At 34.8% G+C, this 24,044-nt stretch overlaps 1 protein-coding gene across 1 annotated transcript; it reads left to right on the forward strand.

Moving 5' to 3' along the window:
* Positions 1–23,476, forward strand: LOC143257976 (matrix metalloproteinase-24-like). The gene is made up of 8 exons (XM_076517026.1): positions 1–258; positions 3,275–3,552; positions 7,277–7,575; positions 8,016–8,174; positions 8,329–8,498; positions 12,348–12,495; positions 20,022–20,282; positions 23,014–23,476. The coding sequence occupies exons 1-8, from the start codon at positions 139–141 to the stop codon at positions 23,124–23,126; spliced, it is 1,548 nt and encodes a 515-aa protein (XP_076373141.1). The 5' UTR covers positions 1–138; the 3' UTR covers positions 23,127–23,476.
* Positions 23,477–24,044: the final 568 nt, after the last annotated feature.

Raw genomic sequence — 24,044 nt, forward strand, 5'->3', positions numbered from 1 at the left:
TCCACACATTTTCTAAGCAAGGTTGTCATCAACGTTATAACTTGATATATCCTCACATCTACCATACCTAACATACTTTCATACAGTTCTAGTAACCTTTAAACTTGAACTTTTATTTATTGCATTGAAAACCAAATCATGAAAGCCAAGCTTGGACGATCTTTCCAGAAACTATTATTTAAAAACATTTTATTTGTATTGTGGAACACTATGTACGTAATTGCAGTACCTACTGCAAACCTTCCTTCCAAAGATATGGTAAGTTTTCAATTGATTTACTTTGTTCATTCTAAGAGTTTAACTCAATGATAATTTTATTACATAGTAATATTTTATTTTATGTTCATAAAAGTATAATTCGGTAAAATTAAGGTCGTCACACTTAGATCGGCTTTTAAGCCTACATAATGTGGACACTAATTTCAGACTAGATTGTTTCGTTTTGTGATTGTTTGAATGAAAACTGAATAAACTTTATGTTCTCGAACCGTGAAATAAATTCCATGAAAAAAAATTATATTGATTTTTGAAACAGAATTTTATGTGTGTCTACATGAACCTCATGAGTTATCACACACATTAAAACACTTGTTTTTGGCTAAGGCCAAAAGAAATGAAACAATGAAATTAGTAAAAGACGCGTGTATTTGATGAACTGGAGTTAATTATCACATATACACACACACACACCATCGTTAACTTATTTTATTTTTTACCGAACGTTTACGGGCTTTAGGGAATATTGTAGGGGCGCTGTATATATTTAATATATTATATATTACTGTCAACTACAATGGAGCGCCATTAAGCCGCGGACCAATTTACCCGGAAATCGCTTAAGCCGCTGTAGCAAGTCTTGTGAGCGAGGATTATCGCGGCTCACCGCTAATTTAAGAACGTGTATAAACGCGGCTTACGAATTTAATCCTGGCTTTATAACTTCAAGGGGATATTTAAAAAGGATTTGTTTTAATTTGGGAAATAAATAAAATATATTACAATAGAAATCGACCGTTAATCTACCTTATTCGCTCTCTATGTCAGCTTTATGGAGGCCGCCATTGTTACCGAATCACACCTCTCCATACATTAAAGTTAATCCGCGGTAAATCCGTAAAAAAAGTGATCAATAATTAAAGTATTATTTTTAATTCGATAATCCGATATTTTTATGGAATTGTATAAGTATTGGCCACAAACCCAATAGAAATCACTTCAGTTTCTGAATTAATAGTGAGCATATCATATTGACAAATTCCTACCCCATGAGTACCAAACGTAAACATGCATTGTATGACGTTCAGCAAAAGCTGAATGTCATAGAAAGAATACGAAACGGCGAAACTCGCGCTAAAGTTAGTAGAGAGTAAGGCATACCTGAGTCTACATTGCGTGGGTGGATTAAAGATGAGAATAAATTAAGAGCATTTCTTGATGAACTTGATGATGGTGGTTTGAAACGCAAGAGAGCTAGAACAGCACAAGATCCTGAGTTAGACAAGGCAACGTTCAATGCACTTTGTGAAGCCAGAAACAATGGAATTCCCATGTCTGGACCAGTTATTCAAGCACAAGCAGAGAAACTTCACAAGGAACTTCATGGCATGTAACACGGGAAGACGAAATTTTACAATAAAAAGGTTTATTTTTATTGTAATCTTTATATTATTAATAAATCTTAATCAAAATTGTGTTGTATATTTTATTTATTAAAAAGGGGAAAAGCGAACCATCGCAATGCATTGGTCGTTTGTGTTAAAACGGCACTTGTCAATTGTATCTGAATAGTCTATACATTAATATTATAATGATCACGCAATGGCCCGGATGAGGCTCCTTGGCGGAGCTGTTGGCGACTTCGGCTTTTCAGTCACAAAGGTTTAAGCCGCGGTTAAGCAGGTTGACCCCCCCCAAATACCGCGGCTTAACGGAGCACCACTGTATAAAGAATAATTAGCATAGTTATAAGAGTGTTCCTTGGTACTGATTTAATTGTGGTTTTAAGTTATTGTGATGAAAGAGCTTCTATAATTATCAAATTCTTAAATATTACACAAAATTTTAGTTTAGGTAATAATGAATACAGTACTAATGTGTTATAAATACATCGTGTGAAAGTTAGGATTTGTGCTCTTTATCGTAGCATTTAACCGCACATTATTTTAGGTTCATAACCCGGACGAAAGGCTGGGTTGGTAGCTTGTTTACAACAAAACAGTTAAAATAGTGTTATTTTCCATGAACTGGTGTACAATAAAGTTTAAGATTCATGATCTCCTAGGGTGATTTAGGTACTCGGATTACGAGTGGCAGTGGGTAATGATCCCTAGCTGCCTTCCCTCTAGTCTTACATTATTAAATTAGAGACGGCTAGCGCAGATAGCCCTCGCGTAGCTTTGCGTGAAAATCAAAAACAAACAAACAAAAATCCTAGGGTGGTAGCTAGGTTATTTTTATTTTCTCAACCGTTTCGGCTCACTGCCTCCCTACCCTGTTGCTAAAATGTAACCGTTACGATTTACGTAAGAATATTTTGCCAGTTTTTGTTCCTTCATTTGCTTTCGTGAAATTCCATTGTCGGGCAAGGTGGTTCCGATAAATCTTTGTTTGAAAAACACTAGTGTGGGGTAAAGAGTGAAACAAGTAGAACGGAAGGATGAGATTACAATAACAAAGTAAATGTTTTCATTGACACTAGTTGTGGTTGCTGATGAATGATATTTAAAATTATATTTTTTGTATAGTATCATGATGCATCTGTGGTTTGAGAGGTTTAGTTATTTTGTTGAATTTTCTCCACAGTTACTAAAGGGGTAACCGTCCCTATTTTGAAGTTATAGATAAGAGAAAAGGCAGAAAATCAACATTACCCATTGCTTACTCTTTATCAACCAATAGTGGGATTGAACGTCACATCATAATCCCCCTAAGGCTAAAAGAGCTAACATATTCGATGACGGGATTCGATCTCGCAACATGCAGATTGTCAATGAGCGCCTTAACTACCTCGCCATGCCACGCCTGATTCAATATGTGATTCTATCAAACCCATTTTGTATTTTAAGCAGTAGATGCGTTATAAGCGTGACGGGCAGAATTCAGTTAAGCCTAGCCGCTTCATATAGCAGGTGCTGCTGATTGATCCGCAATCAAACATCAGATACAGAAACAAAAAGTCGTCTGTCTTAGTCGGTTAGCCTCTTGTCCACATAAGTTAACAAACTTTAACTTTGAACAACTTTGTGACTTCTCACGAGATTATTTTATTCCCCAGGTCGACTTCATGAAACAATATGGCTACTTCATAAATGCAGGACCTAAAACGGACGCCCTCTATACGGAAGAAAGTTTCAGAGAAGCTGTGAAGCAAATGCAGCAATTTGGTCATTTGCCAACAACGGGTTTCATCGATGAAGCTACAACAAAATTACTAACAGCGCCACGCTGCGGAATTCCTGATCTCCCTCGACAATCTCCTAAAAACAATAGCAGTAGGGCCAAAAGATACGTAATTGGTTCTGAGGGGTGGAAGAAAAAAACTATAACATATAAGTAAGTACAGAATTGTAAGGGAAAGTTTGAATATTGAGCTAAATTACGGGAAAATAAACGGTAATTTGTGTAAAGAAAAACATTAGAGCCAGAAGGCATGAGAAAGTTTTACAAAATATAATAAACTAACATAGAGAAATGAAACAAAAATATTAATGCAAAATCATAAGTGTAACAAATAACATTAAATTAGTCTAATAACTCTTTTTGATTTGTTTTTTCTTCCTTTTTTTGGTAAACATCAGGGCTGTAGAAAGAAGTAAGGCCAATCTGGCCATAACCTGATCACTTTTTCAGGGCATGTTTAACTACAATTTATGTATTAAAGCCTGCTTCTTTTAATTTGATGCATTACGTTGTCCATTTGTAGCATTCGTAGTTCAAATAGCTCAAGATTCAATCTCAGAGCATTAGACATTAAAAATATTTCTATACCCGCCCTAGAAACGGCAATCTGGTAATGGCCTGATCAGTCCAGAATTGCTTCCTACGGCAATGAATATATCTTATTAAGATCGGTAATATTATACGAGTTGTATTCGATGTTTGGCTTTTGTCACTCACCGTATTTTATGTTGTGGCATATAATTACTATTCTGATTGTACACAATAGGACCGAAGAAAAATGATGGTCATTTATATTTCCATGTTATCATTATATTTAATGTTTTAATATGAATTATCTCCTCTCTCTTTCAAGTTTACGTCGTTAGCATTCTTTATATGATGTTTCCACAACGTTTTGGTTATATTTTTACAAATATTAAGTGGAGAAAAAGTGTCTGAGAAAGACAGAAACTTTCAAAAATTATTTATTGTTTTACTAACAGGAAACTTTCAGAATCCATTACTTCAGCATTGTTAGATGGACGAGAAAACTGCAGAATCCATATACTATTATACTATTGTTAGATGGACAATAAAACAATTATTACACCATTGCTAAATAAATAAATAAAGTGTAGAATTCATATATTATTGTAGATTTGTTAGGTGGATGAAAGAAAGAAAGTTTCTCCATGAAAGTCGATGTATACTTCATTATTTACTGTACTGTCTCTGTTCGATAATAAAAATCGCTTTCATATCCTTATAAAACTAACATTTCACATTCAACTTAAATCTCCATATTCAAATCATAACTATTTATCTGTTAGCTAACTACCACTAGGTCGCTGAGTCAATTTCAGCTAAACTTTGTGGAATGAGAGTTTGAAACAAGGGGCATGTTGCTGGGGGTTTACAACCTCTCTACCCCTATTATTGCTATTATTAAACGCTTATTAACTCTAACTCAAGTTAGTGTTCACTACATTTAGAGATGGCGCCACGTCTTTAAACAAAAAAAACTTAAATTTTTTGTAAAACAGCATGCATGCATAGCACTCTCTATGAAGGAATACAATAAAAAATCCACCACTATTGCAATCGTACATAAACTCAGATTATAACAACCATAGGACTGACATTAAAAGCCATTTCTTCAGTGAAACCCAGTTCCTACTTTGACCAGTGACGTTTCAATTCCACCCAGTAAGACACTTCTGTGGTCACTGACCGTCGAGCAATTAATTACGTGAAAAAGCATGGAAGGACACTAAGAGCTAGGTGTTAAAAGTGGATAATAGAAATCACCCCTATCACCACCACTTTGGCCGCTACTTCTTCCTACAAAGTCGCCCTGACCATCGTGCAGTGTATACTACGTTTTAAGTTTATTATATGGAGGTTTTAAACCTTCCACGTTTGATGGGGTAATAACGAATGTTGTAATAATATATTATCATTATATTCTGTGAAAGTTAGGATTTGTGTGTTATTTGTCATAGCATCCACACCCACATTTTTTTTTTTTTTATAAGTTCATGACCCGGACAAAGGACGGGTACCTCAACTTGTATTATTATAAAAGTTATACGTTTGCAAATTTGAAAACAATATATCAACCATTAGGAGCTGTTGAGAAAGCAAACTATATGTGAAATCTCACTAGTCATACATCATAAGTATATTATTAAATGTGCTGCTGTTTGACTTCTTTTTTTTTTAATTTTTTGTCTTTCCCTGATCATTACTAAAACTTTTTTTTAAATTCGAACTTTCAACACAATAGATTGTTTCACTTATATTTTAATTTTTTTTTAATATTAGGTTCACACGTACTGGGTTTAAACAATAAGATAAATATATATGTCTTCCCATTAATTTTGCCCTCCCCCCCCCAGTAGCACAGCGAAATATCTACAAACACACACTACTAAAACCGGGTTTCGATACCCGTGGTAGACAGAACACAAATAGCATAGTGTGTAGCTTTGTGCTTAATTCCCAATAATCAACCATTACTTACATAAAGTCTTCAGTGTTTAAAGTTTAGTAATTATAAGCGCCTCCCGGTTGGACTTGAACCGCTAGAAAATGGGTTTCGATACCTGTAGTGAGAAGAGCACCGACAGCCCTTTGTGTAGGTTTGTGATTAACACAAAAATATTGTAAGTGACTTAAAATTCATCAGCTACTTGAGTAATTATGTTAAAAGTTTTCGAAATAGATAAAAACTTAGTGGTTACTTCAGTAAAATATGGTGAAGTTCCCATAGAGAAGGGTGGAAATGAGTATTCGGGAAAATTACAATAAAAGTCTCCCAAAAGGTAGATGAATTTACTTATTAATTGTAACTTGAAAATCTATGTTAAAAATAGTGTATAACGTAAGTAAAACACAGATGGTACTCGAGATAATTATGGTAAAGGTATCCTAAACTAGAAATTCAACTCTGTTGAAACTTAAAAATATTACGGTAAGTCTCTCAAAACGGAAATAGAGCTAAGTTGATACTTGAGAAGATTGCGATAAAAGTACCCTACAATGAAAATAAAACTCTGTTTAGACTTGAGAAAACTATAATAAAAATAGCCGAAAATATAGATAGTAATCTGACAGAGCTTTGAGAATATTATGGTAAAAGTATCCTTAAATGGAGGTGGATTTCGGTTGGTATAAGTCCTCTAGAATGGAAACAAAACTCTTTTATTACTTAACCAAGAGCCCGTTAATGTCTTCAGTTAAGATTCCGCCACTGCGACTGGTGACTGGAGTAAAAAGAGTACACCTAATTCAGGGCCCAACTTAACTTATTTGAAGTGGATTCCCTTAGAATTATACTTATTTTGTGCTAATATAAATAAACAGGGAATTAAAGTAAGTATATGTAAAAATTATGCTTTTCAACCATAGAACAACTTAATATTCGTTTAAAAATAACATTAATAGTTTAGTTTATGGTAATAAAATTATCAAGGTATTGTTTTTTGTAATGGATTAATATATATATATATATATAACAATAATAATGGTCTGGCTCATCTTATAAAATACAGAGTAATATAAGTTTGTTCATTTGTTTTGAATTTTCGTATGAAGCTACCTGCGCTAACCTTCCCCAATTTAGCGGTGTAAGACCAGAGGGAAAGCACTTAGTCATCACCACTCACCGTCAACTCTTGAGCTACTCTTTTACCAACGAATAGTGAGAGTTACCGTTACATTATAACGCCCCCACACCCTAACCATCTGGCCATATAAAGTTCTACGTAATACTCAATGTATCTAACTTTTTCGTTTTTCTTTATGAGAGAGAGAGAACCTCAGGTGATTTTGGAGGTGCTAGGGTTTTCATGGTATTTAAAAAAACACCAATTAATATTTGCTTGTCTCCTCTTAGAATCCACAACTGGCCTCCGCAGCTAGAATATGACCAAGTTGTTGAAGTCATGAAAACAGCTTTCAACACCTGGAGTGAACCTGCTTCTCCTTTACGGTTTGAAGAAGTCAGAAATGGAGACCCTGATATTGAAATAACATTCGCTTCTGTTGACCATGGAGACGGATATCCATTTGATGGACAAGGTCGTGTTCTAGCTCACGCATTTTTCCCCTATGATTTCGGTTCCTTGGGTGGAGACATCCATTTTGACGCAGATGAATTTTGGATAGACGGATCTAAAGGAGAGCACCACGATGGTAAGTGAAGAACTGAAATTCCAACCGTGCCACTTGTCTTATTTGAGTATAACTCTAAAAAGATGTATGTATATATAGAAATAATTAAGCCAGTCCTATCTAATTCCTTACGTGTAATATTTCTAACCTGGAAAAAAAAAACACTCGAGAAAATAATCTTTCTCGTGCAACTTCAACTATTTTTTCAGACATACAAAATATCAAATAATGAATTTTAGTTTACAACGTAAACACCACATACTTCTAATTAACGGTCTAAGGCCACTAAGAATTATTTATTTATTGATATTATTTACGCTGATCAGTTTTTCCAAATCTAATTTAGGAGATGAAAGTGTTATTTACACATGAGTATTTTTACACTACACTCCTTTCGGGATGTAAGTGTTTCACAAAAGTCTGAGAAGAGTTAACTTTAAGGACGTGTCTCTACATATTAGGTATTGACTTATTCAGCGCAGCTGTACACGAGATTGGACATAGTCTCGGACTTGGTCATTCGGCGGTCGAAAATTCGGTGATGTTTCCGTACTACCAACGTTACAAGCCAGGCTTCAGATTACATTATGATGATTTACTGGCCATGCATGAACTGTACAGTAAGTACACAAAGCTACTACTTAAATATTAGTTAATTAATTGAGTGAAGAAACTGACGTTTATATTACAGATGAGAGGATATATGAAAATTAATATGTTTAAGAAAGACCTAATTCAATCAAAAAATGGCTTCTTGTTTCTTTTACAATAAAGTCGTGAGAGGTAGTTTCGAAGACGAGCAGTATGATAAGCCTGGTAACAGTGGAAGTACTACAGATACTCCCCTGCTCCCCCCTAAGAAAGACGACTCTGGAAGTATTTGTAATGGCTATTTTGATGCAGTAGGTCTCTTCAAAGATGACATCGTTATATTCAAAGGCTTGGTAAGTGTTCCATTCTAAGATCACAACTAGTAGTAAAGAAGTGAACTAAATATAAAATATAAAACATTCACAAACTAGTTGTTTTTTTGTCAATTTTCTTAAGCAGAAAGTTCCGTAATAAGCTATCTACAGGGACCTTAACCCAAATTTAATGTCATTAGCTGCAAATTCGTTGAGAAGTTTTTAAATTTCAATGATTTGTCTTCACAAATAACACAGCAACCATCCTTCGAGAACTATTATCAAATATTTTAAACTTCGTTACTTCAAAGATCATTTAGTTGAATAAAGTATTTTGGTAACATTTTTCTTTACTTTCACGAGGGAAAATGGTTTTTCATCTGTTCAACAGCTTTGAAAGTACTATCAGCAACGAACCAGGAGTTGCCTAATTTTAGTGTTTTAGGATTGTGAATCTAATGGTTCCTGACTCAGAACCGCTTCTGCATATCCACGTTTTGCATCTGAGATAGAGGGTGTGCTATAGGAATGATGGCTATATTCCATTTGTTTGATCAGAAAAGAATAGCCCACAATGTGCGGCGGGTGATGTCAACTATTAGTTGTCTTCCTCCAGTTTAACCATCTCAAACTTAGGTACGGCTATGGGAAGAGAACTCTTCTGTAGGTTTGTGTAGTTATTGACAACAATTATGTGTAAAAACTGACTCTTAAATATGACACACAAAATCTTAAATTCTCATTTACATTGAAGACCATATATATGTTGTTTTTGTATTTCTTCAAATTGTTTTCAGTATTCATTTTTAAAACCAATCCACACAAACTAAACCAGGTAAATTGAACTGAAGCATTGTAATTATTTTAGATACGTTGAGGTACAATGAAGTAGCAGCTTCGCTGTGTTTCTCTATCAAAGGTGGAAAGTAATTCACACGTGATGCTGCAGACAAACTTTGGATATGGTATTAGAAATTTAAAAATACAGTAATGTGTTATTAATTCTTACCGTTATTTCGATTTGTATATAAATCAGATAAGTAATTACAATTCACTGGCTTAAACTGCTTCACACCATAATAGTTGTTATTCATGTAATTGATAACATACGGAGCACCTCAGAACGGCTGGCATGGGTATCAACACTTTTATTGATAAGGTTGTTGTTGTTTTAAATTAAGCGCAAAGCTACATACTGTGCTATTTCTGTTCTGTCTACCACGGCTATCGAAACCTGGTTTTTAGCGTTGTAAGTCTGTAGACATACCGCTGAGCCACTGGGGGGCTTGTTGATAAGGAGAGAACAACGTTTCGACCTTCGTAGGCCATCTTCAGGTTAAGAAAGAGAGCAACTAAAACCAAAATTAAACCAATATAAGGGAACACCTTTATATCTGTACTAATTAATAACCTAGCATCCACTTGCAACGCCCCCTATAATCCCATACCCGTTTATTGTTTGTTTGTTTATTTGTTTTTGAATTTCGCACAAAGCTACTCGAGGGCTATCTGTGCTAGCCGTCCCTAATTTAGTAGTGCAAGACTACAGGGAAGGCATCACCACCCACCGCCAACTCTTGAGCTCCTCTTTTACCAACGAATAATGGGATTGATCGTCACATTATAACGCCCCCACGGCGGAAAGAGCGAGCATGTTTGGCGCGATTTGGATGCGAACCCGCAACCCTCAGATTACGAGTCGCACACCTTAACACGCTTGGCCATGCCGGGCCCGTACCCGTTTATACTCTTGTCCCTAAGACATGTGTCCGTCAATGGTCACATTCCAACTCTCTCTTTTTTTAACCTGGAGATGACCTAGGAAGATCGAAACGTTGTTCTCTCCTTATCAATAAAAATGTTAATTGTCATACCAGTCGTTCTGATATAAATTTTTATTTCATGTGAGTTTATCGTCATCAAGTATACCTAGCACCTAACCAACTATTGTATCTGTTGTATCCCAGCAGTCCTGATGAACTCTGGTAATGAACGAAAGGCATCATCGGGACTAGGCAGTGCAGCTGTAGTGGGAATGACCTATCTATATAAATAATACACTTACGTTTGTCTGTCCAGAACTTTTCACGCACATTTCTTGATGAAACATTACAAAACTCGTCTACTGAGAAAGGCCTTTGTTCGAGGATTGCATACTACATTTTCTTTCCAGAATTGCCTTTCAGTGGCCCAACGGTATGTCTGCAGAGAAACCGGGTTTCGAAACTTATGGTGGGCATAGCACAGGTTACCCATTCTGTGACTTTATGCTTAATTCCAGACAAACAAACAAACAATCTTTCCAGAATCAACTTACCTGTTTTTTGCTTAATAGAACTTCATAATGCAACGATTATGTTACGCAATGGCAAAATATCATTATAATCACGTGACGACTGGCTTCAATTTCAATAAGATTTTTATTTGCCAGTTACTTCACAAAAAATAACACTTAACCCGCGTGGAAAGTTCTAAAAAGTAAATGAATATTATATTCAATACAATAGTTTTGTGCTTTCTCGATTTACTTAGGAATGAAATACGCATGTGCAGTTCGTTCAAACCTATTCGTTTACTACTAGGTTAGTATGCATTCAGACGCTTCTGAATAAGCAGCTGAGTTTGATTTCACTATAACTTTACATTTTCTTTACTTTGCAATATTTGAGCTTCGGTTCGTTTCACAGACTGCTAAACACATTTTAGCTGCTTTTCCTTTTATCACACACTGAATGCTCACAATTCTTTCATCTTCTGTGCAATATTATAAATACCATAACGTTGTTTTATTCTTTACTTTCATGTAGTGTTATTAAATAAACAGGCCCGGCATGACCAGATGGGTTAAGGCGTTCGACTCGTAACCTGAGGGTCGCGGGTTCGAATCGCCGTCGCACCAAACATGCTCGCCCTCTCAACGGTGGAGGCGTTATAATGTAACTGTTAATCCCACTATTTTTGGTAACAGAGTAGCCCACGAGTTGGTGGTGGGTGGTGATGACTAGCTGCCTTCCCTCTAGTCTTATACTGCTAAATTAGGGACGGCTAGCGCAAATAGCCCTCGAGTAGCTTTGCGCGAAATTCAAAAAGTAAACAAACAAACATTAAATAAAGATACGTGTATGTGACTTTGTTTGTCTGATCGCGTAAAATCTTTTTTAAACATACCAGGATTTATCGAACTTCAAGAAAAAGTAGATTAAATGGCGTGCGTGAAAATGATAGAATAAGGAAAATTCAAGAGAAGGGCGCGAAACTGCCGCCAGCATTTTGCAGATTGTGGTTAATGTATACATATTCCTCTTCGCTTTCACTTGTAAATTCTTGTACTTACAAAAACTACTGCATTATTTTTTAAATGACAATATACTCTTGGAACTTTTTAATATTTTTTACTCCTCTCTCTCTTTTTTTTTTTTGTGTGTACTGTTAAGAAAAACTTTAATCTTAGAAATTTCGCAAACTTTCCAAGTATTGCAATATTTCAAAATAGAGTTCGCTGCGAGTAATATTATTGTGCTTATTTTGAAATTTTTAATTATATTTTTTGGGAGTAAAATTAATTTGTTTGTTACCAATACATTTTCCTCATTTAAGAGTATGTCCAGCCACAGACATTTTATTATTTAGAATTAGATGACAGTAAATAGCAGAATATTTCAATTGTGATAAACAGTAACAACAAATGCCAATGGTTCAACGAATAGTAACACTAACAGAAAAAACAAACACAACTTTCGATAATACATTACAGTGATTACACTGTTTGTTTATGCCTAATTCGTCTCTTAGGCTATTAACATTTAATATTTGCTCACCACTATAAAGCAGAATATGCACTCAAATTTCGAAAACGTTTTAATTTGTTTTATGTTTTTTCTACGTTAGTTTATTTGGAGATTCAGAGACCGCGGTATATTGAGAAAAGGTTATCCAACATACTTCAACAACGTATTCCGAGGACTACCATCATCGATGAAGCACGTTGACGCTGTGTACCAACGTACCTCAGACTTACGTACCCTGCTGTTTTCAGGTATTTTAAAATTATTGATTCTTCAACACACCTACACACACATACAGATTTATTTTCTTTTTTAATATAAAGGCGTAGTTTGTATTAGGTACATACAGAATAAAGCTTAACTAACATTGTACTAGGTTATAGGCTTAACATAACTTTGTTACGTTGAGTGACAATTTTACTTTCGCACGAAAATAACTTTGTTCCTTAATTTTCAAAACAAACTTAAAATATGAACTGCATAGGAAAACCTGGGTTTTAAATATAACTCTTCTGTTACTTCTTATTAATCGGTTTGTATGGAAGCAAAGAAGGCACGAATCTAAGTAAAACGACAATATAATTTTACAAGCTTTCATAGTTATCTGTATGTTATAGTTCATAGTTAACTTTTGTTAGCTCATAAGAGTGGAACCAATATATAAAGGAAGAACTTATGAAAAAATTGTGATGATCCAATATCAATAATTGTCTTTTGGTGAAAATGAAATCTGTGCTATAATCACTAAACAGTTGGTCCACTGTGTATTATTGAATTATGAATTAGATTAATTGCATAATATTATTCACACACCTAATCATATTAAAGCCTACGTCACGAAGAATATTGGGGGAAAAAATAACTTAAAACATGCCGATTCCTTATAAAATTAATAATGTTTTTTCATACGAAACACAATACACTGTACCTATCTTCTAATATACGTTAACCCAAAAATATGAATGCTTTGTTATTTTTTCTCAATTAGGTTGATATATGCACTGTGGCTGTTACGCAACATTAAAAGTTTATGCACATGGTAGTTGTGTGTGCAGTTATATTTATTTAGTTATTGGCATCCACTACTTATTATTTTTAAGGTTATATGAGATAAGATTACTTCATAAATTTTATTAATAACTTTTTTATTCTTCAGTTTTTTTCTCTATAAAGTTTCACGTTTGTATAGTTATATGAAGTTTGGACAAAGTACCTTTTGAACAATATTATTTTAAACACAATAATATTAATTAATACTGAATATGTAAATAGCTGTAAATTTTCGTTGGATTTTTAATCATATCTTTGATTAGGGGCCCAGCATGGCTAGGTGGTTAAGGTACTCGACTCGTAATCTGAGGGTCGCGGGTTCGAATCCCCGTCACACCAAACCTGCTCGCCCTTTCAGCCGTAAGAGCGTTATAATGTTACGCTAATCCCATTATTCGTTGGTAAAAGAGTAGCCCAAGAGTTGGCGGTGGGTGGTGATGACTAGTTGCCTTCCCTCTTGTCTTACACTGCTAAATTAGGGACGGCTAGCGCATATAGCCCTTGCGTAGCTTTGCGCAAAATTCAAAAGAAACCAAACCAAACGTTTGACTAGGCCTAATTCGCTGCCTAGTTGTATGTACCATAAACATAAATATCTATGGTATGTAAAGCATCTCCATGTATACAAAAGAATCTTACACAATGGGATTTATACTGTTTGGTTATCTTTATGCACAATCAAAATTTATGTAAATATGGACCTTTTTAGCATAAGCCGTTCTTTATAGTTACTTCCCTTTTCCCAAAAAAGCAAACAAACTAAAAATACTTATTGGTCGAAAAACACACTATCAAACTTAATTTGAAACTATAAACAATCATTTTTTTTTTCATTTAAGTTAAAAAATATAAAACAGATTTACCAATAACCTATTTGCTAAGCGGCAAATATCCAAAGTGGCAGACGTATGTTTGAATCGGTGTCATCCAAGATGACAGACATCAGTTTTTTGTTTTGTTTTTGATAAATCAAAATAGACGCACTAGCCAATACATTTAAAATATATAAATATAGCTGTATCAAAAGAAGTAAATAGTTTCCCCGCAATGTACACTCGTCCAACATCACTTTAAGGTAAGTACTGCCAAAGTTTTGGTATATTTTCATTTGTAAGTACTAATTAAAGATTATGAAAATTTTATGTCAAACTAAAAAGTCACGTAATAACCTTACGACTAGAAGTTGATATATGATATTGGCGACACTTAGGTCTTAGTTATTAACAAAAAGAAGTTTAAATTTATATTGTGACGTGAAATAAAAATAGAATATTACCTAAATTTCGAATTAACTGAATAATATTTCTTAGTAAAAAACTTTTTTAAAATTCGTAATAGGTGTCTAAGGACGCTTATTACACAATCCCTAAAATCAACGCATAATAATTTAAGAATGTTTCTCTCATACGAGTACTAATACTAACTCAGGCATAATCTGCACCAGTACTGAATAATTCTTTAATCTTAACCATAACGAAAGACATTGACACAGCAAATGTTCTCTGACTACCGGGTTTTGATTTTGTTTTCATTACAACCTTGACTTTTGGTTGTTTTAGTATTATACTCAGTTTACAAAAAAACAATGTTTTCAATGAAAGAGATTAAAAATATATCTCAGTCAGGGAAGCGAGTTTAAAAGTTGCTACAGCGACACACTTCTCAGTCGGATAAGTGCAAATACAAGTACACACAGTGTACATGACTTTATAAAAATACCGGCGCAGCAGTGTTAGTGTGCGAGTTGCAACGATTTGTTGACGAATACACTTAACATTCGTGTTGTGTTTTGGTTTGTGAATGCAGGGTGTCCCCAAATATGTATACACACTTTGAATGATTATAAATACTACGTTTATTAAGATATATCTAGGTTGTATAATCCAAGTGTAGAATCTTTTGAGTTATCGGAGGTGTTTGAACTGATGACCGTTCTGATCCAGGCACGGCTAATAACGCGGACAGATGGAATTGCAAACTTCACGAATCATTTCACTTGGTATTTGAGTGCTTTTGCTTTCAATTGCTGCTCTCAGCTCATTGATTGTTGCAAGTTATTTGCAGTAAACGTTATCTTTAACGTATCCCCATAAAAAAAAGTTGAGAGTTGTGAGGTCTGGTGAACGCGGGGGAAATTCAGTGCTACCTCTTCGCCCATTCCACATGTTCGGTAGATAGATTTTCGTCAAAATAGGCTCTCACATTATGATATTAGTGGGGAGGTACTCAATTTTACTGGAAATAAAACTCCTCATTTCCATATTGAACTCAAATGAGTGGCACGACAGATTTTTGCAGCAAGTTCAGATAAACGAAACCAGTGACTGTGTTTTCGAAAAAGAATGGTTCAGTTACGCCCAACGCTGATAATCCACACCACACAGTAAACCCTGGTAAGTTTATGTGGTGTTCAACCGTAACATGCGGATTCTGAGGTGCCCAGTAGGTGTAATTGTGGCGATTAATTGAGCCATTTAACTTAAATGTGACCTCATCACTCCAGACAATCTTGTTTGGAAACTGTGCATCCTCTGCAGATTTTGCCAGGTACAACTCACAAAATTCAACTCTCCGGTTAGGATCATCTTCACTGAGGGCGTGGACTAATACCGGAATAAAACTTTTCCAATGAACGCGCTTCAACATGCGATGGACGCTCGATTTTGGGATTCCTGTCTCACAGGCTGTTTGCCGAACAGATTTTCTTGGAGATCGATGGAGACTTTCCAACAGTTCTGCTTCTCGTGTGGGACTGTTGGACGACCGCGGTCTTCCAGAACACCCTTTATGGACGTCTTGAACAGTTCTATTTATTCCAAACTTATTTCTGATGCGAGTAATGGTGAATCTCGTTGATGGATGTGTTTGAAACTCCCATCTAAACCTCTTTACACTTCAGCTACGTTCTCACACTTCCAGTAACACTTTAAGATAAAATTCCTTTTCTCAAAGCTTAGTCTTGCTTCTGCCATTACTTCAAATCAGTTGCATCTGGAAAAAAGAAAGTTTGATTGAGTTATAATCATTCAAAGTGTGTATACATGTTTTTGGGACACTCTGTATATAGCAATTGGTATTTTTAGGAGGACGGGTGAAGTAATCTAAAAATATTTCTGATTAGGGCCTCCAATAATCCAGTGCCTACCGTGCTTCTCATTTTTTTTATTACACGAAATACAAAATGAATTCTCTGTTGTAATTTTTTCTAGATATACGATATCTCGAGAATGACTACTATTGTAATACGTACTATGTGCTAAGAAGTACTTCCTTCGCGAAGCGCAACTAATTTCGAAAATATCGCGGATTAACACCTATGTTTGAACAGTACAAGGAATGCTGTAAGTAAAATGCTTGAATTGTTGATATTACTAACCGTTAGGCTACTTCCTCACCTTACTTCAATTACACAAACCTGCAAACTTAAATTTCATAAAAGTTGTTATGGTTTTAATAACGGATTTCCAATAAGTTAACTACGCAGATTTCGAAAATAACATTATTTATTTCTATCACTAAATAACTTTATACAAATCAGATAGAAAATGTTACTTAGATGGAATGATTATTTCGTTTACCACAATGAACATTTTTTATTATTATGTTTGTTAACAAACTATAAACAAACTGAGAAAAAGGGAAGAAGAATTGATGTTAAATTAATGTGCGTCTACAATCATCCTGATTTTGTGTGTGTATGAAATTTACGTCTTTTAGTTTCTGTACTACGTTTTCTATGTATTGCGTCTGGAGCATCTCGTTTCAATGACCAGCAGTAATCAACAATCACCCTGATGTTCCACCTTGTCTGATACTTTCTCTCCATTTTCCTGATGTCTTGATAAAACCTTTCCCTTTGTTCTTCACTGGTGGCACCGAGATTTTCAAGGAAATTATCAATATGTTAGCGTAAAAAACGAACTTTCAAGCTCATATTACAATCCAACTCTTTGAACTTGTTGAGCATGTTGTTAAAAATATTTTCATAATTTGGGTCCTTGTTGTCTCTTAAAATTTTTTCAGTAATATTTTTAAAGGCAATCTACACTTTATTCAACTTTTTTCATTGTCCTTTCGAACTGTTCATCCGAAATCAATTTCCTAATCTTTGGCCAAACAAAATCTCATCTTTAAATTTCGCTTCTGAAAAAGCTGAAAATTTCCCATACAGATAATGGAAACAGTTGCCATCTTCATCTAAGGCCTTTACAAACTGCTTCATCAGGCCAAGTGTTATGTGAAGTGAAGGTAATAGGACTTTCTTTGTGTCAACCACACTTTCACGTTCAGTTTTTTCCTGTATCAGGCTGACTCTGTGTGAATGCTTATTTCGTATCCTGATGTTCCATTCACACACACACACCCACACACACATATGGAAAAATTTGTGTAACCGGATTGTTGGCACAACAACATACAAAGGACTTTTGAGTCTCTACAAAGTATCCAACTATGTTCTTTGTATTTGATCTTATTATCATGGATAAATTTTGGATTTTCGGACATTTCCTTCAAGTGAACTGGATGAGCAGTAGGAACAGATGTGTATATGTTATCATTGTGAAGAAGAACACCTTTTAAGACATCTTTTGGAGGAAACAATGAACAATCGCTATTCACTTGGTTCATAGACTGCAATTCCTAACATTGGTATTAAATCAGCAATATTGTTGCAATAAACCAATGAATCTTTTTGTAAAAAGTATGGTATAAACTCTTTCTTACTAGTTCTGTACCAGTAAAATGATATTCCTGAAGAAAGTAAGTTCTTAGCCCGAAATCTGGACCCTCTAGTTCTCACTGGTTCCGTACCAGTAAAATAATGTCCCTGGAGCAAGTAAGTTCTTATCCTGAAATCTGGAACATCAAATCTCTGAAGAATTATTTTCAAACCCCAAATCTCTCACCAAATCATTAAGTTTATCTTGTGTTTAAAGTTTTGGTTTACCAGACATTTCAGTTGAAAATAATCTCTATCTTTATATATATTAACATCAGACACAGAATCAGATGAAAGTGTATCAAGAGTCTCTGGTGGAGTGAGCACAGGTTCAATGGCAACACGTTCTTTAGCAGGTTGAAGGTTCGGAGTTATTTCGAGTGTTTTAGCCTTGCGCGTTACATGAGCAAAAATAGTAGTCATTTACATGGAGTTTAGAATGCTAAAAAATAAATACTTTTTTCTTACCTTTAGTTCATTGTCTCAACTCTTTAACTTTCTGTGGAGCCCATGATTTGTTTTAGTCCCTAAGTTTTATTCCAAACTATTCGTAATATATTTTTGACGAATTCTATAATGTTTTGCCTTTGTTTCTTTATAACAAATTTACCATAAATATAACAGAATATATTTGGGTCATTTATACAACCTTTTGTTACCATAGTGACGAAAAATATTGAAAAGAAAAAATAATATCAAAGTGCATGCACAAACAAATGCTATCCAGAAATCACACGTCATGCGGCTTATTAACCATTTATATACCAGCGGTGTGTTTCTCGTGGGTCTTAGAACGATCAATAAGACTTATGTTATAATCAGTCTAGAGAAATCTGTAGCTTGTGATTGTCAACATTTTAAGCATAACAAAATGTGGCTTGATTTCAATGAAAATGATTCACTTATGTAAAAGTACATATGACATTTTGTTAAAAATCAATACATTATATAGAAAATGGATAACATTTTGGATTAAGCACACAGAAATTACTGTAGAACTGGTAAAAATTTCAAAACAGTTGAAAAACAGGACTGTAATATAGACCATTAAGGTTTGCCAATTTGATGTTATTAGCTTGTTATTAAAAAAAAGTCAGTTTAAAAAAAAAATGTTTGTGGTTAAACAACACAAGTAATAATTTATACTATTGTTGGTTAAAACTCGAATATTTTTTTAAATTATGGTTTAAAAGCCGAAAGTTGATGAAGCATTAGAAACCTACAAGACTCTGAATTTAAATCCAAAATAAACAAATCAAGAAGAAAGAATGTGGAAAGAAACCATCCCCAGTTAAACTTACCTTTATCACAAATTCTACAAATATTTTTTGTTTCAGATATTCACGCAAAGTTACATACGTTAACGTAACTAGACGTTCCTCATCATAAACTGATATATTAGAGAAGAGGTTAAATAAGAACACCCACCGCTGTAATCGAATAGTGGATTTTTACTGTCTTATCATATAATTGCTGAGTTTTTTGTGGTAATGGTAGGTAAACCGTAGCTCTTTATCTACACAGCTCACGCAAGTCCTAAAAGACTGGTTATTTAGGTGAATTTATAAAACTGGGGTAGTTTCATGATTTATAATTTACATACATGACAAACTTTAATACAACAACGTACAAAAAGTAGTTATTGTAGTTTTGCGTTAAAAATTCAGATTCCCCCAATAAATATAAAGCAATGGTGCCCAAATTATTTTAGTCTAAGGTTCCCTTGATCCGAATAAAAAAATAGTTGAGGCCTCAAACTTAAGCAAATACCTTAAAATTCGATTTTAAAATATCGACCCAACTACTTTAGCATGGCGATTGAAAAACAGTACTGTAGTAAAAACAGTATCAGCTATGATACTTTCGACATACTCTATCATTTAATTAATTCAACGTCCTCGTTTTCGGTCCATTTTTTGGTGGCAACCCCTTTGGAACACTGCTATAGAGTACCTATATGTCTATTTACAACGTTTTATGACACCAGATATTTGTTGTCAATTCTAGGTAAACACTTTTGGATTTTCGACGGATACACAATTACTAGTGGTAGCCCACGTCCTCTGACTTACTTTGGACTACCTTCTTACCTGACACGTGTTGACGCAGTTCTAGAATGGCAGAAAAATGGAAAAACTTACTTCTTCTCAGGGAATCGCTACTGGAAGTATGACAGTAAGATGGGGAGAATGGATGAAGGTTATCCCCAATCCATCCAACGATGGCAAGGGGTTCCCATGAACATAGACGCTGTGTTTACATGGAAAAGTGAGTTCTGATTTTGTATTCCGACATTAGGAATACTGCTAACTTTGGTGTTTTCATTCAGTTCGAAATGGATAAGTACCAGAGAAATATGTGGATTGAAAGAAATTAGGTTATGATAAAATTTAATATTAAGTTCTGTGTAGAAGAATCGGCTGTAACTTGAATTGGGTGTTTATACCCTAAAGGCGTTAGGAACGATACTTTAAAATACTGCATTGTTCGATAGAACTGCTACCTCAGTTACCCAAAGTCAACTCTGTGGACTTATAACTCTAAAAAATGGAGCTCGATACCTGTGGTTGACACAGGGCAAATACAGTTACGACAGAAAGTGTTCGTACCCCTGTGTCGTGAGTAGTTTTTTCCTCATAACTTAAAAAGTATCATGATTAGGATAATGAAAGTATAGTGTGTTATAAATATTATACTACCACACATCTACATAAATGTTTATATAAATTGAACGACAAATAAACTGTTTATAAACAAATAACAAAACATAGGGGCAGAAAGTGTTCGTGCAATCTACTTTAACGGTCAGTTATGTATCCTTTCAGGTGAATTATTTGGCGCAATCTTTCCTTAGAGCCCTCCATGATCGTTTGAAAGTACTCGACTGGTATTTTCTTCCATTCTTCTTTATAGAAGGCCTCCAACTCTTGCAATTTTTTTCGGATGACGCTGATGAATCCTGGTTTTTAACTCATGTCAAACGTTTTCAATTGGGTTGAGATCGGGTGAGTGCGATGGCTACTCCAGAACTCTTATATGGTTCCTCTGCAACCAGGATTGCACATATTTCGATGTGTGCTAATGGTAATTGTCGTGATGGAAGATCCATCGACGCCCAAGCCACAAGTTCCGAGCATTATTCTTGATATAAGTGCCTAATATATCAACGCACTCTTCTTTTTTCATGATTCTGTTGACGCGGTGAAGGCTGCCTACACCACAAGAGCTGAAGGAACCCCACAGCATGATCGAGCCACCTCGGTGTCTAACTGTAGGGACGGTGTTTTTTGGAAGATTTCGTTTCCCCTTCTTACGGAAAATATAGCGAACATCATTGTAGCCGAAAAGCTTGATTTTAGTTTCGTTTGACCAAAGAATACTCTTCCAATAGGTAAAGGGTTTATCTACATGCTTTCTTGCATACATCAGTCGTGCTTTTAAATGAACAGGCTTTAAATATGGAGTTCTACGAGGACGGCATGCTTTTAACCCAGAAGAGTGTAACATGTTCGTAACTGTGGAGGTGCTTACTTCAACCCAAGTTTACCTTACTAGTTTCTATATGTTGTTGCGTGTTAAACGATGGTTCCCACTAACTTCTCTGAGAACCTTCCTCTTGGTTCCCTCTGGAATTTTGGTGGGTCGTCCGGAACGAGGGAGGTTAGCAGTTGATCCTGTAAGCTTAAACTTGGCAATTATGCTTTGAACAATAGATTTCGGCACATTACGTTGTGTAGCAATACCGGAAAGAGACAACACACGGGACTTGTATTTTACAATAATTCATTTTTTTAAATCACTGGACAGTTGTTTCCTGTTCGCCATGATGACCAAGCAGGTAATGACGGAGACGGCGCTAAATTGCCGAAAGTACATTTTTTGCTGGCTAAATTCCAATAATTATGAACCCAGTGTCTAGTTCTGGAATGATATAATGTAGTTTATTCGCCAAACTAAACAAACTTTTTACGGGAATATCAGTTTTTTCACACGTTCTGAACTGTACGAACACTTTCTGATCCTGCTATTTTTGGTTATTTGTTTATAAACAGCTTATTTGTCGTTTAATTTACATACAAATTTATGTAGATGTATATATATTGTACTATACTTCTATTAGCCTACTCGTGATACTTTTTAAGTTATGAGTAAAAAGCCACCCGGGTCGCAGGGGTACAAACACTTTCAGAAATGTAACTGTAGTTCATTGGGCAACTTTATACACAACACCAACAAATTGATAGAACTATGTGTGGGGACCTGAATGTTAGAATTTTTATACTTGCAAAACAATTTAGAACTTTATAGGCCTGACAAAAGTGTCGAATATAACGTGAGACTTATCACATTCGTCTCAGAATAAAATATTATTTCAGAAAATGATTTTCGATTATTACCAAATCTCATCTGAGCTACATTAGAAATATGATAGCCATACTTTAATTTGAAGTAACCGTTTTTACGTAGAGCATAAAACATTCACGAAACAAGTTAAACGTTTTATGGTTAATATAAAATGGAAGTGACTCATGTTTAATGTTCTTACGTTCCTCTTCTTTGAAAGAGTCTCTGACGGAGACCAAAACAGAATTTTCTGTATATAAAAACCTACATACATGCAAGCTTCTTTTTTATAAGTTACTTCTTAGTGTCATAAACATTACTTCAGAAGAATGGTGGTGGGGCGTCCTTTAAAAAACAAAAAATAATGTGGATATTTTCTCCTGTGCAAACAATTTACTCGTATTACAAAGACACGAAGTTTTTTATAATATTAGAGTTATCGCTCGACTCCCCTTGCTCTTCTCTTAGGTTTTATTTGAAATTATGTTTGCTTAAAGTTGTGACCCGCCAAGGTTTTTTACAATAAGTATGTGGGGGAAAAACTATTCCAAGTAGTTATTGGTTTGACTGTCTCGCCTAAGTGATTCAGCTATGTATGCGTTATTATTTACAGAAACTTTTAGTGTACTAACCGCTCATCGTTTTTTCTGTCCAGGCCTAACGTACTTTTTCAAGAATGATCTTTACTGGCGATTCAACGATAACGAAATGATGGTGGACAAACAGTTCCCATTTTCAGCTTCTAGAGATTGGGTAGGATGCCAGTGATGTCAGAATATCTTTTTCAACATTTATATTAAATTTGATTAATTATTTTGAAATATAGTGCGATTATGCGTCAATCCTGTTTATTAATGTAGTTGTTTTTTTCAATTAAAAAGTAGCACTCCAAGCCTGCATGACGCACACCTATGTACAGGTGTAAACTGTGTGGTGTTAAAACATTTATTGTATTTTTATAAATAAAAATTTAATTGAAACATGCAGTGAAAAATGATTTGATGTTAAATCACTGTAGCTACATAAATGAAGATATAAAGCCTACTTTCCTTTCAAGAATCTTGTCTGGAGTTAAGGCACTGACTTGCAGCCTGTGTTTCGAATCCCATCACCAAACGTGATCATCTTTTGTTTTATCTATAGGAGTATTATAATATGACAATAAATCCAAACATTCATTGGTAAAATAGTAGTTCAAGAGTTATTGATGGCTGACCTGCCTTTCCAATAGTTTATCACTTCAAAATTAAAGCTGACTACAGCAGATAGCTCTTCAGTAGAATTCTACAGAGAAACGTTTCAGTTTGACCTTTACAACAAAAACTATTATTGCAGTAATTGGCAATGAAAGAACTATGGCAACTAAGTAATGTTAACATTTATACAAAATGAATGTCAGCCAACCACTCAACCAGTCACTTGATACGATATATATGAATATGTACCGTTCACATAGAAGTCGACGATTACAACTTTTGTATTGATACTTATTTTAGAGTTGCTCTTTAATAATTCTGTCAGAAGATATTTCTTAATAGTGTTTGATCATCTGGAACACTAATGCAACCTATACATCAACGAGGCCAGTATTAAAACAACTAAATCAATGGTATACGAGTTAATATGGACCAATTCTCAATCAGAACTGTCTCCAGTTCAACACCACAACTTACAAATAAATCAAGA

Source organism: Tachypleus tridentatus, chromosome 7, assembly GCF_004210375.1.
Source record: "Tachypleus tridentatus isolate NWPU-2018 chromosome 7, ASM421037v1, whole genome shotgun sequence".
NCBI classification, from domain to species: domain Eukaryota; kingdom Metazoa; phylum Arthropoda; class Merostomata; order Xiphosura; family Limulidae; genus Tachypleus; species Tachypleus tridentatus.

Coding starts and splice junctions, on each gene's coding strand:
- LOC143257976 (XM_076517026.1), top strand. CDS start 139: ATGAAAGCCAAGCTTGGACGATCTTTCCAGAAACTATTATTTAAAAAC. Junction 259..3,274: donor ACCTTCCTTCCAAAGATATG/GTAAGTTTTCAA, acceptor TTTATTCCCCAG/GTCGACTTCATGAAACAATA. Junction 3,553..7,276: donor AAAAAAACTATAACATATAA/GTAAGTACAGAA, acceptor GTCTCCTCTTAG/AATCCACAACTGGCCTCCGC.